The sequence below is a fragment of the Eutrema salsugineum genome, unplaced genomic scaffold, assembly GCF_000478725.1.
Source record: "Eutrema salsugineum unplaced genomic scaffold, Eutsalg1_0 scaffold_16, whole genome shotgun sequence".
Lineage (NCBI taxonomy): Eukaryota > Viridiplantae > Streptophyta > Magnoliopsida > Brassicales > Brassicaceae > Eutrema > Eutrema salsugineum.
The window spans coordinates 3589863-3602909 of record NW_006256858.1 but is presented as its reverse complement, the minus strand read 5'-3'; the positions used below and the strand labels follow the sequence as shown (position 1 = coordinate 3602909).

Sequence of the window (13047 nt, the reverse complement as noted above, 5' to 3'; positions counted from 1 at the left end):
CGGATCTGGGTTAATCTTATCGAAACATTTGTTTTAAGTTTCCAAATTTTTTTTTTAATTTACTTTATAAATTTTAAAATTTTTTTTTTTATAAAACCAATTAGACTCCCATTTTTATTTTTTTCCAAATCTCCAAAATTTCAGATCCGGCCAGAAAATATGACACCGACGATAAACGCATTAAATACTTACAATTTGTTCTTATGTTAATTATCTTTAAACAACAATTAACTCGGAATTTAGCATCGCAAATGCGTTAATATGAAGAAAAAGATGCATTTTGACAAAAACTATAAACATAATCTACTGTAGGAAAACAAAAGAGAAGAAGATAGCACACAAACGACATACCCAATAAACTATGTATTATGTTAATTAACTAGAAATGTAGCTAAACTAATGCATGTTTTGTTTCAAGAAGATCATATGTAATGCAACGATCGGGACCGTTCGTCGCTGATCGTGACTATACTGATCTTACGGTTTATATTATATCTCTACGACTCTACCGGTCAAAGACACAAAGCGGCCTTAACGTCGAGCCTCCAAGCGAATCCTCCAGCGTCCATTCTCCACACGTCGCAAGGCACCGCGACGACGCATCTCTCACGATCTTGACACGTGTACTGTAGTTTCACCCTGCACGTGAAAGCCGGGTACGTTCGCATCGGACTCTCCCTCATCACCAACCGTACGATCATGCTCGTGTCCTCCGGTGCACCTTCTTCCACATGAATATTATCCCTAGCCATCTTCCTGTACGCGTCGTTTGTCCACGTCACTCTACCAGAACCGTCCGATATGAATCCAGGACACGTGTCCCTTACGAGATTCATCTTTCTTTCTTCGTCAGACCTCCCTAGACCGTAGCCGTCAATCCAAGCGTCCGTTATACGCTCCACCGTCATACAAGACGAAATCACCACCGTGTTATACGCCGGAGTAAACATCTGGCCGCCGTCGCTGAAACTTAGCCAAAACGGACTCCGCCGCTTCTGCTTCTCCTCCGACGGCACCACCGTTACTTTCCGATCTGTAAAAGCACCTTGATCTGGCGTCTCCGGCATCAGCGACAGAGTCACCGTAGTAGCGCCGCCGTGAACGATGGACTTATCCGATCTCTTCCGTCGAGTGCACCTCGTGGCGTTACCAACGTTCTCCTTCTGCTGATATTTCCTCTTTCCTCTACCTCCTCTAAAAGAAACGACGTCGGAGCTTCCGCCACCGCTGGATACGGACGTTCCTCCGCCGCCGTCGCTAGTTGTTGGTTTAGGAGCGATGGGACGAAAACGAAGCATGATGCGATCTGCTTTAGAGAGATTGTAATCGTACGGTCCAGCTTCACCGGTGTACCTTGCTATGCAACACCCTCCCCTACCGTCCATCTCTCTTTTCTCTCTTTAGAGAATGTTTGAATATTATTAGCTGATAAGGTTTACTGGAACTGAGGAACACTGAACCAGTGGTTAAGGGTTTTATAACGTGTGTGAACTTAGACACGTGTCCGAGTCGTTTCGCGTGTTTTGGTCTATGAGGGTTTTGTGATCTGGACACGTGTTGTAGCTCAGTAGCTTGCACGCTTGTGTTGGTCTAGAAGACGCTAATAGGGATTTGGTTGGTTGCACATGGAAAGTTTTTCTCCCTCCTTCATTTTCTTTTCTGCCTAAGTTATATTCGAAAAGCAAAATTATTCTCCCTTATTAATATCTTCAGCGACATTAAATGATAAATGTGAAAGACAAAGAAAGACAGTGAATGGTAACTGCGGGTGCGGGACGGTATTAGTAAATCCACCAATCACTAAAAATTATTACAACTGTGATGTGTTTTTTTATTATTAATAAAAAAATAAATAGTAGAAATGCAGTTTTAATTTTGTAAAAAAAAAGTGAAATCTGCATGGAATAGTAATAATGCTAGGTTCTTGATGTGGTTTTTGTTTTCAAGTGCGGTTTTATATGTTATAACTAAAATTTTTATAAAAATTAATATACTAACTGTATTTCTAAAAATTATATTAAAATTTTAGAAATAACAAAAAAATTTAAAAAATATGGAGAAAATTCAATACATTTTTTTAAAAAAAATATATGTTTAAATCTTTTCTAATTTATAATTTTACTAATACTTTTAATATATTTGTTTTTGAAATATCTATCATATTGTATATATGTTATTTTTTCACTAATTAAATACTATTTTGCACTACTTATTTTGTATTAAACATATTTATCTCTCAAATAGTTTTTTTGTACGTATCTCATGTACACAGTTGAATTTCTTTCGCACATATCGCAGTTCAATTTTTTTTACACGTACTGCAATTGAATTCTCTCGCACGTACCACAGTTAAACTATCTCATACAAAACTGCTTTCTCGCACAACCAAATACGCCGTTACCATTCGGACCCAAAATGTAAGAATGTAAAAAGATTTGTATTTGCATTATTGCATATATATATATACCTTCTATTTTAATAGGTAGAGTTTGGTTCGTGCTATAACATATAACCTCTATTTTAATACCTTGTACTATATAGCATATATACCTTCTATTTAAGGGAGTATAACTTAACTATAGTATATAAGGCTGTTATAAGTTTACCATACATATTAGGCATAAACTATGGACAAAACTTGGATACATATATCAATATGGTAGTATGGTACATAAAACTTCAAACTCTTATTTTTGAAGATTAGCCAAGTCATGCAAGCTGAATCCGATATGAGAAATAATAGTAAATAATTATATAGGGTTTTGTTAAAAATAACCTAAAAACTTGATTCTGAATACAAAAGTAGATTCCTGAAAAAACATTTGGCAAAAATAACCTAAAAAAATAGTGAAAAGACCATTTAATGTATGTCCAAACAAAAAACAAATGTCTTAATTACCATTTAAACCCTTACGAAGTCTTCTAAAGAGTGAAGTCTACGAAGTAATTAAGTTAGAAAATTTAATTTTAAAATTTAGAAAAAATTATTTTGGTATCAAAATTACATTCATAAATTCCGTAATTGTAATCCAAATATGCATAATTTTTTTTTCATATTGATAAATGGAAATTTATGTTTTTAAATTAGGAAGAAAAAAAATTATTATTTAGGTTTTAAAATTAGTAGACTTCTATATTGAAATCTGCTAAACCGAATAAATTAATCTAACCGAAATTTAAACCGAAATTGAACCAAAAATAACTTCTTCTAACCAAGAAAAATTGCTCGTAACCGGGTAAATTTACATAGTCCCAGAAAAATTATTAACCTAACCGGAAAAAATTAGCCGAACCGAACAGAATTACCAGACTATATAAAAGAATTTTACAGATCCCTAAAAAAAAAAAACTGTCGAAAGTTCTTGTTTAAAAAAAAAGACGAAGGCGATTTCTATTTCTCTTCTCCGGCTCCGCCGACTTACTTCTCACCGCCGCCGATAACTCTGTTCAGGCAAGTTTTCTTCCTCCAACATCACTCCCATGCTTCCCTACTCCTCTGTGTTCATCACCATTCCGTTTTCGTAACCACCACTGTCGAGATCTGCTTTTTTTTGCCAGATCTGCTTTTGCCGCTGGGGGTCAACGTCATTTCCTACTTTAAAACGGTTAGTAGATGTCCTTCCGAAGCTATATACGTAGTTGTTCCTCTATTTCTTCTATCTTCCTGTAATTTTGTTCGTCGGATTTGTCCGTCAGGTTTGAGTACATAGGTTGCATTTTCTCAACACCGGCTTTATCTAATCACGGCTGTAAACACTATTTACTTTGTAGATTTTATATGGATTGATTGCTTTTACTAGACTTCATATACTTTTGATGTATTGATTGCTTCAGTTGGTTTCAGTAGACTTCATATACTGTATTTTTGATGTATTGATTGCTTCGGTTGGCTTCAGTAGACTTCATATACTGTATTTTTGATGTATTGATTGATTCGGTTGGCTTCAGTAGACTTCTCGAGTAAGAGTGTACTTATAATGTGAAAGTATACTTTATTTTATAAAAGTATACTTTATTTTGCAAAAGTAGACTTCGTTTGGCAAAAGTAGACTTCGTTTGGCAAATAGTAGACTTTGTTTGGCAAATAGTAAACTTCGTTTGACAATTAGTAGACTTCATTCGTGTATAGTTTCAAACCATTAGTTATAACCAGTTTTCTGATTAAAGCTCTATTACCGGTGATGCAGAATACTGTGTTAGATAATGGTGGCCTCTGAATTTCCTAGAAGATTGTACATCAAAGGCGGTGAGCCAGTCTCAGATAAAAGCATCGGCTATTATGCTGATGATTATAGGCTGGTACCTGCACTACGGGAAGCTCTGTGAGAGCATGAATGGGAAGAGATTTACGAGTCACTGTGGGGTGTCTTCTTAAAGCTCCACGACTTGGATTTTGGCTGGACTTCTAGGCTGGTGCACCACATGCTGACCTTTCAGATAGTTTGCAAGCAGAGGTACAAGATATGGAGCCTGATTGGTACCACTCCAGTTCGGTTTTTATGCATGAGTTTGAGGAGATCACTGGACTCAACTACGGGTACGTGGATGACTTGGCTCTAGCTGATCTTGAGCTTTCCGATGAAATGTGTGTATTCTGGGAGAAAATTGGGGTCGATGTCGACTAGGGGCCAAGTCCAAATAATTGAAGCTTGTTCCAACTGCACATCATGGTCTCGGGATGATAGGCTGCGTTTCGGATATCTTGAGATCTATACTGGTTTCCACAAATGCTAACCATGCCAGACTAGTGTTAGATCTCAAATGTTTTAAGGAGTTTTCATAGGGAAGAATTGTTTTTCAGCATCTGATCAAGTCTGTGAAGGAGAAAGATCTCAACAAAAATATTCATATAAAAGGATTTGTGCAAGCTCTTCAACTATGGGTGTACTATGCTCTTCTGGATTTTGCTGCTGAATTTGGCGAATCATTGCCAAATGATCCTACATCTCTTCTGCTGGCTTACAAAGGATCAAGAGGATGAAAGAACGTCAAAGCCAACATGCAAAAACAGGTATTATTCTTTCTCATTTAGAAGTCTTGTTCCGTAATAGACTTCTATATAGTAGTTAATTTATGAAGTAGACTTCAGTGGTAGACTTCATACGTAAACTTCAATATAGTAATTAATTTATGAAGTAGACTTCAGTGGTAAACTTCTAACGTAGACTTCTATAAAGTAATTCATTTATGAAGTAGACTTCAATATTCGAATTGTGTTTTTCCAGGCTCGCATATAGTGTTGCATGGCTAAGGACTTGGCGGATATGTTTCCAGTTTGGGATTATGAGCAACAGGATCCGGATATTTTCAAGATTATCAATGCAATCCATGACCCCCAATTCAAGTTTTCAAAAACCCACTGGCCTCTGGAAGGTGTTATGGGTTCACACATCGTCAAGGCAAAAACAGGAAAAATGAGCCTTCTCTCAGATGAATCAAGTTGCAAGAAAACCTGCACAGCCTATACCTCTGCCACCTCTTCGTTGGTGATCAAGGGGTCGGAGTTGTCGCTACTATGAAAGCGCACTTCGACCAATGCTTCAAAAGCTTCTCAACCAAGATGCTGAATGGTCTTGGTAGCTGTGAAAAGCATATCAAACTTCTCACTGATAAGGTTGAATCAGTAGAGCACGCGGTAGAGGAGTTGACTACAGGGTCGGCTAAGCACACTGACGAAAAGGTGAAAGACAATATAGAGCCAAGGCAGCAGCAGGTCACTGGATACAATAAGCGTGAAGGGTTAGTACCAAAAAACCCTCTGACTATACGAAAATATTTCATGCAAACAAGATCATCGAAAGATAGGAACACTTAATACTAATGTCATTTGAATTCGAATATGTTTAATAGTGCTATGTGTTGTGTGAGCTTCATTACTTATGTTTCAAAAACTAGTTGTTTATATTTCCAGACTATGATGAAACATGTTACTTAATTATAGCAATGGTGTTGTTATTTGTATATTCATGCCTGTTTGTGATCATAAACTGCAGACTAATTAAGAGAAAGAAGATGTTCCTAAGAAAGATAATGTGAACGTTAGTGCGAGTGAGAGTGTTAATGTCCCCGGGGATGAAAAAGGAAAGAAGGCTGCCGTGGACGAAGAAGAGGCCCCTGATACAAGCATTTTTTAAGTTGACCCGGCGACGTGTGATCTTGACTTTGACACGGTTCAAATTGCCAAAAATAGCAAAGCCAGAGCAGCGGCTCAGATAGTGGCACGGGCAAAGAGTGACAGAAATCGACAGCTTGCTGCAACACAGAAGAGTTCTTTCATAGGAAATAGCACCACAAAGACGATCATTCCAATGTCGAGTTCTCACTCCGACCGTGGCCATGGATATGATCCTTTCGATCAAACGGTGTTAAGGAGAAGCATACTAATCTAATGAAATTTGTGAAATCAAACCCGTAGGTAGACTTCTCTACTTATATTTTTTCAGTACACCTGTAAGTAGACTTTATCATATCTTTATTTTCCTTTGTCTGACTTGTTCACTTATACAGTGCCTGGCCAAAACGTCCAAGACACTCTACGATCGAATGCTATTATATTCTACGAACAACGGCAAAATGGCTAGCTGATACGGTTTGTGTTTTAACCTTTAATAGTAGACTTCATACATATACCTCATACGTAGACTTCATATGTAGACTTATATAGTAGACTTTGTTTGAAGACTTCACTCATGTCTTATTTTCAACAATGTACAGCACATGGAAGCTTATATTAGCTTACTCGGGCTTCGATTAACCAAGCATCCTGAGTGTATTGTATCCAATCGGATTTGCTTCCTCAACTCCATGTTTGCTACGGATTGGAGACGTGACTACAAAGACTTCGTTAACTCTGACCCGAATGAAGATGGTTCTAGCAAACTTCTACCACCTGGTGCGTTTTCGTACTTTACAGGCGAATTACTTATCTACTGTCAGACTAAAAAAATGTGGACCTATAAAGTCGACCATTTGTACTCAATTTTGCACATCACTGGGGACCATTGGGTAGCTATCTGGGTTTCATTTGTGACGAGGCATATATGGATATGGGATAGTCATGCGGGAACCAAACATGCATCTGACGCCCAAATTGGCGAAGCTGTTGAGATTCTGGCTGTTATAATACCCTACCTTCTTCAGACCTGTGCACCTAATGAAGACGAGTGGAGATTCTTGTACACGCCTTTTACACATACGCGAGTACCAGGTACGGAATTACCTCAAAACTATCAGAATGGTGATTTTGGAGTCTACTGCCTGAAGTACATCGAGTGTCATGTTCTGGATTTTCCATTTCCTCCGCAACTTTGTGATAAAAACATCCGAGCAATCAGAGAAAAAATGGCTGTAGAGAAATTTGAAGAAGCAGGTGCTAGGGGTAATGATAAGTTAGATGCTACCGGGCTGGATCTCTATGATAGGAAAGTTTAGGATATGTGTATTTTAAAAATAACTAGTTTTTTTTTTGCAACTTTTGGTCTACTTGCATAAATGACCTTTAATGTGATTGCAGGTCATTTTAGCAATTGGAAGATGATAGGTGTTGAACTTTTTTGGTCACCTATCGTATAATTAACATGCCAAATATGTTGTAATTTTGTTTAGGATATTGTAATTGTACTGAAGTCTACACCTAAATTCTATGAATGAAGTCAACGAAGTAATTAACATGTTTGTATTTATAATTACCGATTAGCTACGTAACACTGAATCCTGTGAAATATTATTGAATATGTACTATTGATCATGTATACAGAAGAAGTTTACTAAAAATCATAAATATACTATATTGCTTACAATAAATATAAGTCTACAAACGAAGTCTACTACATAAGTCTATTAATGTCAATTAAACATAGAAAGCGACATAAAAACATAAAAAAATGGAGTCAACTAATTTCAACGCGACCATTTTTTTGCAAATCCAGGAATTGTTTTCCAGAATATGGCACATTCCATCTTCCAGAAACAAGGACTGCATAGCTTGTCACCATATGTGTCGACGAGGATTTCATCATCTATCCACTGCTAGTTTGGCAGATTCATACAAGCACAACTCCTTGATTGTAACTTAGCAAAAACCCGGAAGACCGGTTCGTGAAACTCGTGAGGCTTCTTATAAGTCCACAGATACCTGTTGATGTGCTGCATAGTCTTCCTCATCTTCGTTGCCTCTGCTGGAAGTAAACCGTGAATGGAGTTAAAAACATCATGGCTGCCATCCATAGTTAAAGAGAACATAACCATGAAGTAAGTAGCCATGAGGCATCCTCCCTTTGATGTCACCTTTATTAAATCAAACCCTGCTTGGAAGCTGTCTTCAAAGAAGATTAAAGAAACGCCTCTCAGGAATTGCGATGTAGGATTCATACACTCCCAACAACTCTTAAAGAATGCATCAACATTTCCATGTTGATCCCAGACCCATGAAATATTCTAATTAGATCAACGGCTCTTAAAAACACACCACAATCAAACATTCCATATTCCAAAATAACAAGACAATTCCTGTTTCCTCCTTTCAAATAGTATCTCCAAGTGTCAATTCATTCCACCTCAATTGCATCTGCATAATGTCCACGAATCGCTAGCATATACTCAACTCCCAAGTATTATGTGTTATGAGACTCAAAACATTTTTTCTGCGTTTTAAAAACCACTGACCGAGCTTCTCACGTATGAAATCCAAGAGGAATAATATGGGATAGCCACAAACCTTCTTAAGTGCACCATTTATAGACTCTGCGATATTGATAGTCTTAATATTGTATCTGTCTCCAACAAAATGAACTCAGGACCAAAAGGAGACATGAGCTTCTTCCAAATAGTCAGCAAGCTCAGGCTTGATCTGTCTTAACTCCGCCATGTACCGGTTGTAGTCATAGAGGTTGTAAGCATAAGCCACACGTTTGACCAAGTACAGCAAGTGTTTCCCCTTAAACTTTTTTACTATGTTATGTTGTAGATGATAGTAGCATATCTCTCGTTTAGCCCAAGGAAAAACAGTTTGACAAGCTTTCTTAATAGAAAGATGCTTGTCAGAAATTGTAACCAAAGGATAACCATCTGAGATACATTCACGCAGTTTAAAAAAAACCATGCTCATGAAGCATCATCTTCACCATCAACAATTCCAAAGGCCAAAGGAAATATCTGAAAGTTTCCATCTTGTACAGTGGCCACCAACAAAATACCTTCGTATTTCCCTGTTAGATGACATCCATCGACCACAATAACTCTTCTCATGTACTGAAAACCTGCAATCGATGTTCCAAATGCGAGAAATATATATTTAAATTTTTTTTATTGGAATCTACATGAAGAGCTGATACAGTTCCCGGATTGGCTTTGTTAACTGAATGTAGGTAAGCTGGGAGACTCGCACATCCATCTTCAGCTGTTCCCCCGACCAATTGTCGGGCATATATCAAAGATCTATATGAAATCGTATAATCCATCTTGATGCCAAACATATGCTTCATTGAATCCTTGATATGATATGGTGTAAGACCGTCAAAGATGCCCAAATGACTTATAAACAGCTTGCCAATATACTTCAGAGTAGACTTCCCACGCTGAGTCATTCACTGTCCTATTGAACATGTGTGGTCTTTCACATATTTTGTCACCTAAAACGAGGATGCATCATTCTTCACACTCGCTCTAACCATCCAACCACATCCTTCCACTCGACATTTAGCCATAAACAAGGTCTTCGTAGACTTCTCTGTTTTAAAAGCAAATTTTAATATGATCGCAGTCAATCTAACCTCTGATAACAGCTTGTCCTTTGTAGGGAAACTTGCTCTAACATATATATTATCGAACATGACATGGGCGTGCTTCCTGTTTCACCATATCCGTTTATGACATTATCAATACAGACTTCATCTTCATCATCATCTTCTTCTTTCACTTTACCGTAGACACTATAATCTTCCCCGTCAGAGTAAGTTGCATCTTCTCCATCTTCTCCATCCTTGCTCACATCAGAACTGGCTGCCTCATCATCGATAGAATGTTCTGAATTTTCTTTGGACTCCTCACCTAAATCTTCATCTGAGCCTTCCTGGTTCTCCTTAGTATCTATCTCCACTCGACGGATACACAAAGACGTACCATATGCACTTTGCTTAACGCAATCAAGCTTGAAACTTGTCTGTCATTGGTGACATGCATTAGAGGTGTATCTGGAGCCATAGTTTGCAACATTAATTCTGGTAGTGAGTAGGTTAACTCGATGAGCTCAGTCTTCTTGCCCAAGTTATAATCATCTCGCGCCATCTCAGTAAGCTCCCCCAAGGTGCAACCATTGTTAAAAAAAAACATTCTTCCACCTTTGCCCATGTCAACCACAAAATCCATGAATTCTTCTCAATCTTCCATTCCCCATACACAACAGGAATTTGAGCCATTCTCTAAAAATAACCATATAAACCATATTAGCAAACACTGCAGAAAGACTTTTGTAGCAAGAGTAGACTTCTCCTGCAAAGAACATTAGTAGACTAAAACTTGAAGTCTACTTTGATAAGATAAGTAGCTTAAAAATCAAAACTTCTGATTCCACAATAAATATCGAATGAAATGAAATGAAATTCACTGGGTAGTTCAATCTCTTACTAAAAAGCATTTCTAATCCAAAAAATTGAAAAAATACTTTATAAATTTGCTTAAAACGCATTTTTAAAAAAAAAATGCAATAAGTAGACTTCTACAACAAACTTCAAACGTAGACTGGAGGAGAAGTCTACTTTTTAATAGTGAAGTCTACGAAAGAAGTCCACTTAAAAACAGGTTATTTTTGCAATTGACCAATCCGTTGACTTTTTCTTCAGTAGACTTCAGAAGTATACTTCTGGCCAAAAATGTTACTGTAGCATTTGACCCAGCCATTGACTAACAAAGTAGACTTCTATCATAGACTTCATTTAAGAGTAGACTTATCTGACAGTCTACTTTTGAAGTCTACTTTTTCAATAGAAGTCTACGGTACAAAATATGTTATTTTTGCAATTGAATGTCTTGAGTAGACTTCACAGGGAAGAAAAAGATCTCTTCTAAGTTTGACCAGAAAACATAAGTAGACTTCCGGAATTTTCTGAATTTTTTTAAAATTTTTTTTATTCAAACACTAAAATGACCTATACGTTTTTAGTCAAACTATAAAAGTAACTTAAACGTAGACTTCTTATGCAGACGTAAACAGTAGACTTCATAAAGAAGTCTATATTAAAAAGTCAAAATACGGTCAACTACAAAAATAACCTCTTTTCTTTCGTAGACTTCTTATGCCTTCAAACGAAGTCTACTAGGATTTTTTTGGTTTTCAAAGAATATCGAATAGACTTCTCGTGTAGTTTAATGAAGTCTACTTTTAAGATGTCAATTGCAAAAATAACCTTTTGTTGACTAGTAGACTTTAGTATACTTCACAAAAAGTCTACTTTCGCGATATGAAAACTGAAATATGGAGAAATTGAAGTGCGACAATTACCTTTAACAAAATTGACCTCGCCTACGGTTCTCTTAAGCACCCAGAACTCACGATTTCACCAAAAATAAACAACCCAGGTGTCGAGTTACAAGAAATCACCGAAAATTCATGGCTTTTCGCATTATAACTTAGCCCAGATGTTTTGAAGAAGAAATTATGAAAGAATGAGGGAGGTTATGAGTGAATGAGTTCAAATATTTACTTATTACAACTTTGAAATTGGTTGAGAATAATCATATTTCGTGGTTGTTCATGGTGGTTGAAGAAATATAAGAAGATGGTATTTTCGTAATTAAAAGGTATTTAGGAGGACTAAGAAGACTTTAGCCAAATTAAGGAAAATCGAAAAATAGATGTATAATAGCATTTTCGTTAATAGTTTGTATAGAAAGGATAAAATTATGACAAAATGACAAAAGTTGTAGAGAAAAAAAGTTAATTTAGTATTTGATTTTTATAAATTAAATTAAATCTGAAACTCTCCTTAATTATATTTCGTTTGATGGTTGACGATTTACTAGCTTGATCGCTATAAGTCATTTGGTCTGTGTTATACAACCATAGACTTCGTTCACAATTTTCACAATTTTCTCCCTAATTAATAAATTAACAAAGACCAGTCATCAGCATACACCCATCTCTTTTTATATGGTTTTATGTACAGTACATTTATAGCTGGAAATGTTTCACTATAGAGCCGGACAGAGCCGTGCTTAGCTTGTTAGGAAAAAGGCATTTGCTTCAAGCCCCTGATTTTTTTATAAATATAGGGCCCCCAAAACCTAAACTTTCAACAATATATTGATTAAAATATTATTTAAAATTTAATGAGTGTAAGATTTTTTTTCCTAAATAATAATTGGTAAGAGATATTTTATATTCCCACTATTTCAAATAAATAGATAATTAAGAAAAAAATGTTTCAAATAGATAGATTTTTAAGTTTTTTTATCTATTTTATTGTTTAATGGTGATAAATTGTAAACTTAAAAAAAATAGTTTATTGAATTACTATTTGTTTAGAATTATATATAAATGCTAATCATAAAAATATGCATTTATGATTAAATTATAAGATATATTTTTAATATTTTTGAAAAGTTTAAAAAAATCTATTACTTAAATACCAATAGAATAATAATAGTTTTGGTGTTTTAAATTTTTTTTTTTTTGCTAGATCGAATTTCTAATAATCGTCTTACGCTCTTGTAACTCTGAGCACGGTACTGGAGCCGGAATATATATTTTTTTACTGAGAGATGAGAACTCAATTATTCAAATTTAATTCGGTATAAGTCACTCGCATTCTCCAATCATTACTGCTCGTATATTAATATCAAACCTTGTTTTATCTCTAATTATTTCTTTGTTAAAAATAAATGAATATATGTATAGTTGTGCTCTGTGCATTTCTAAAAAAAAAATCATATATATTTGTACTTTTTAAAAAAGAATAGGTGAAATATTGAAAATATAGCTTAATAATTCCTATAAAATTTGTTTAATATATTGTAAATTAAAATTAACCTCAGTAAAATTTTTGGCTAGCT

At 35.8% G+C, this 13047-nt stretch overlaps 1 protein-coding gene across 1 annotated transcript; it reads right to left on the bottom strand.

The window, feature by feature from the left end:
- Window positions 1-267: 267 nt before the first annotated feature.
- On the bottom strand, window positions 268-1632 carry LOC18021559. The gene has a single exon (XM_006404184.2). It carries the CDS (start codon window positions 1383-1385, stop codon window positions 513-515), a length of 873 nt encoding a protein of 290 aa, XP_006404247.1. The 5' UTR covers window positions 1386-1632; the 3' UTR covers window positions 268-512.
- Window positions 1633-13047: the final 11415 nt, after the last annotated feature.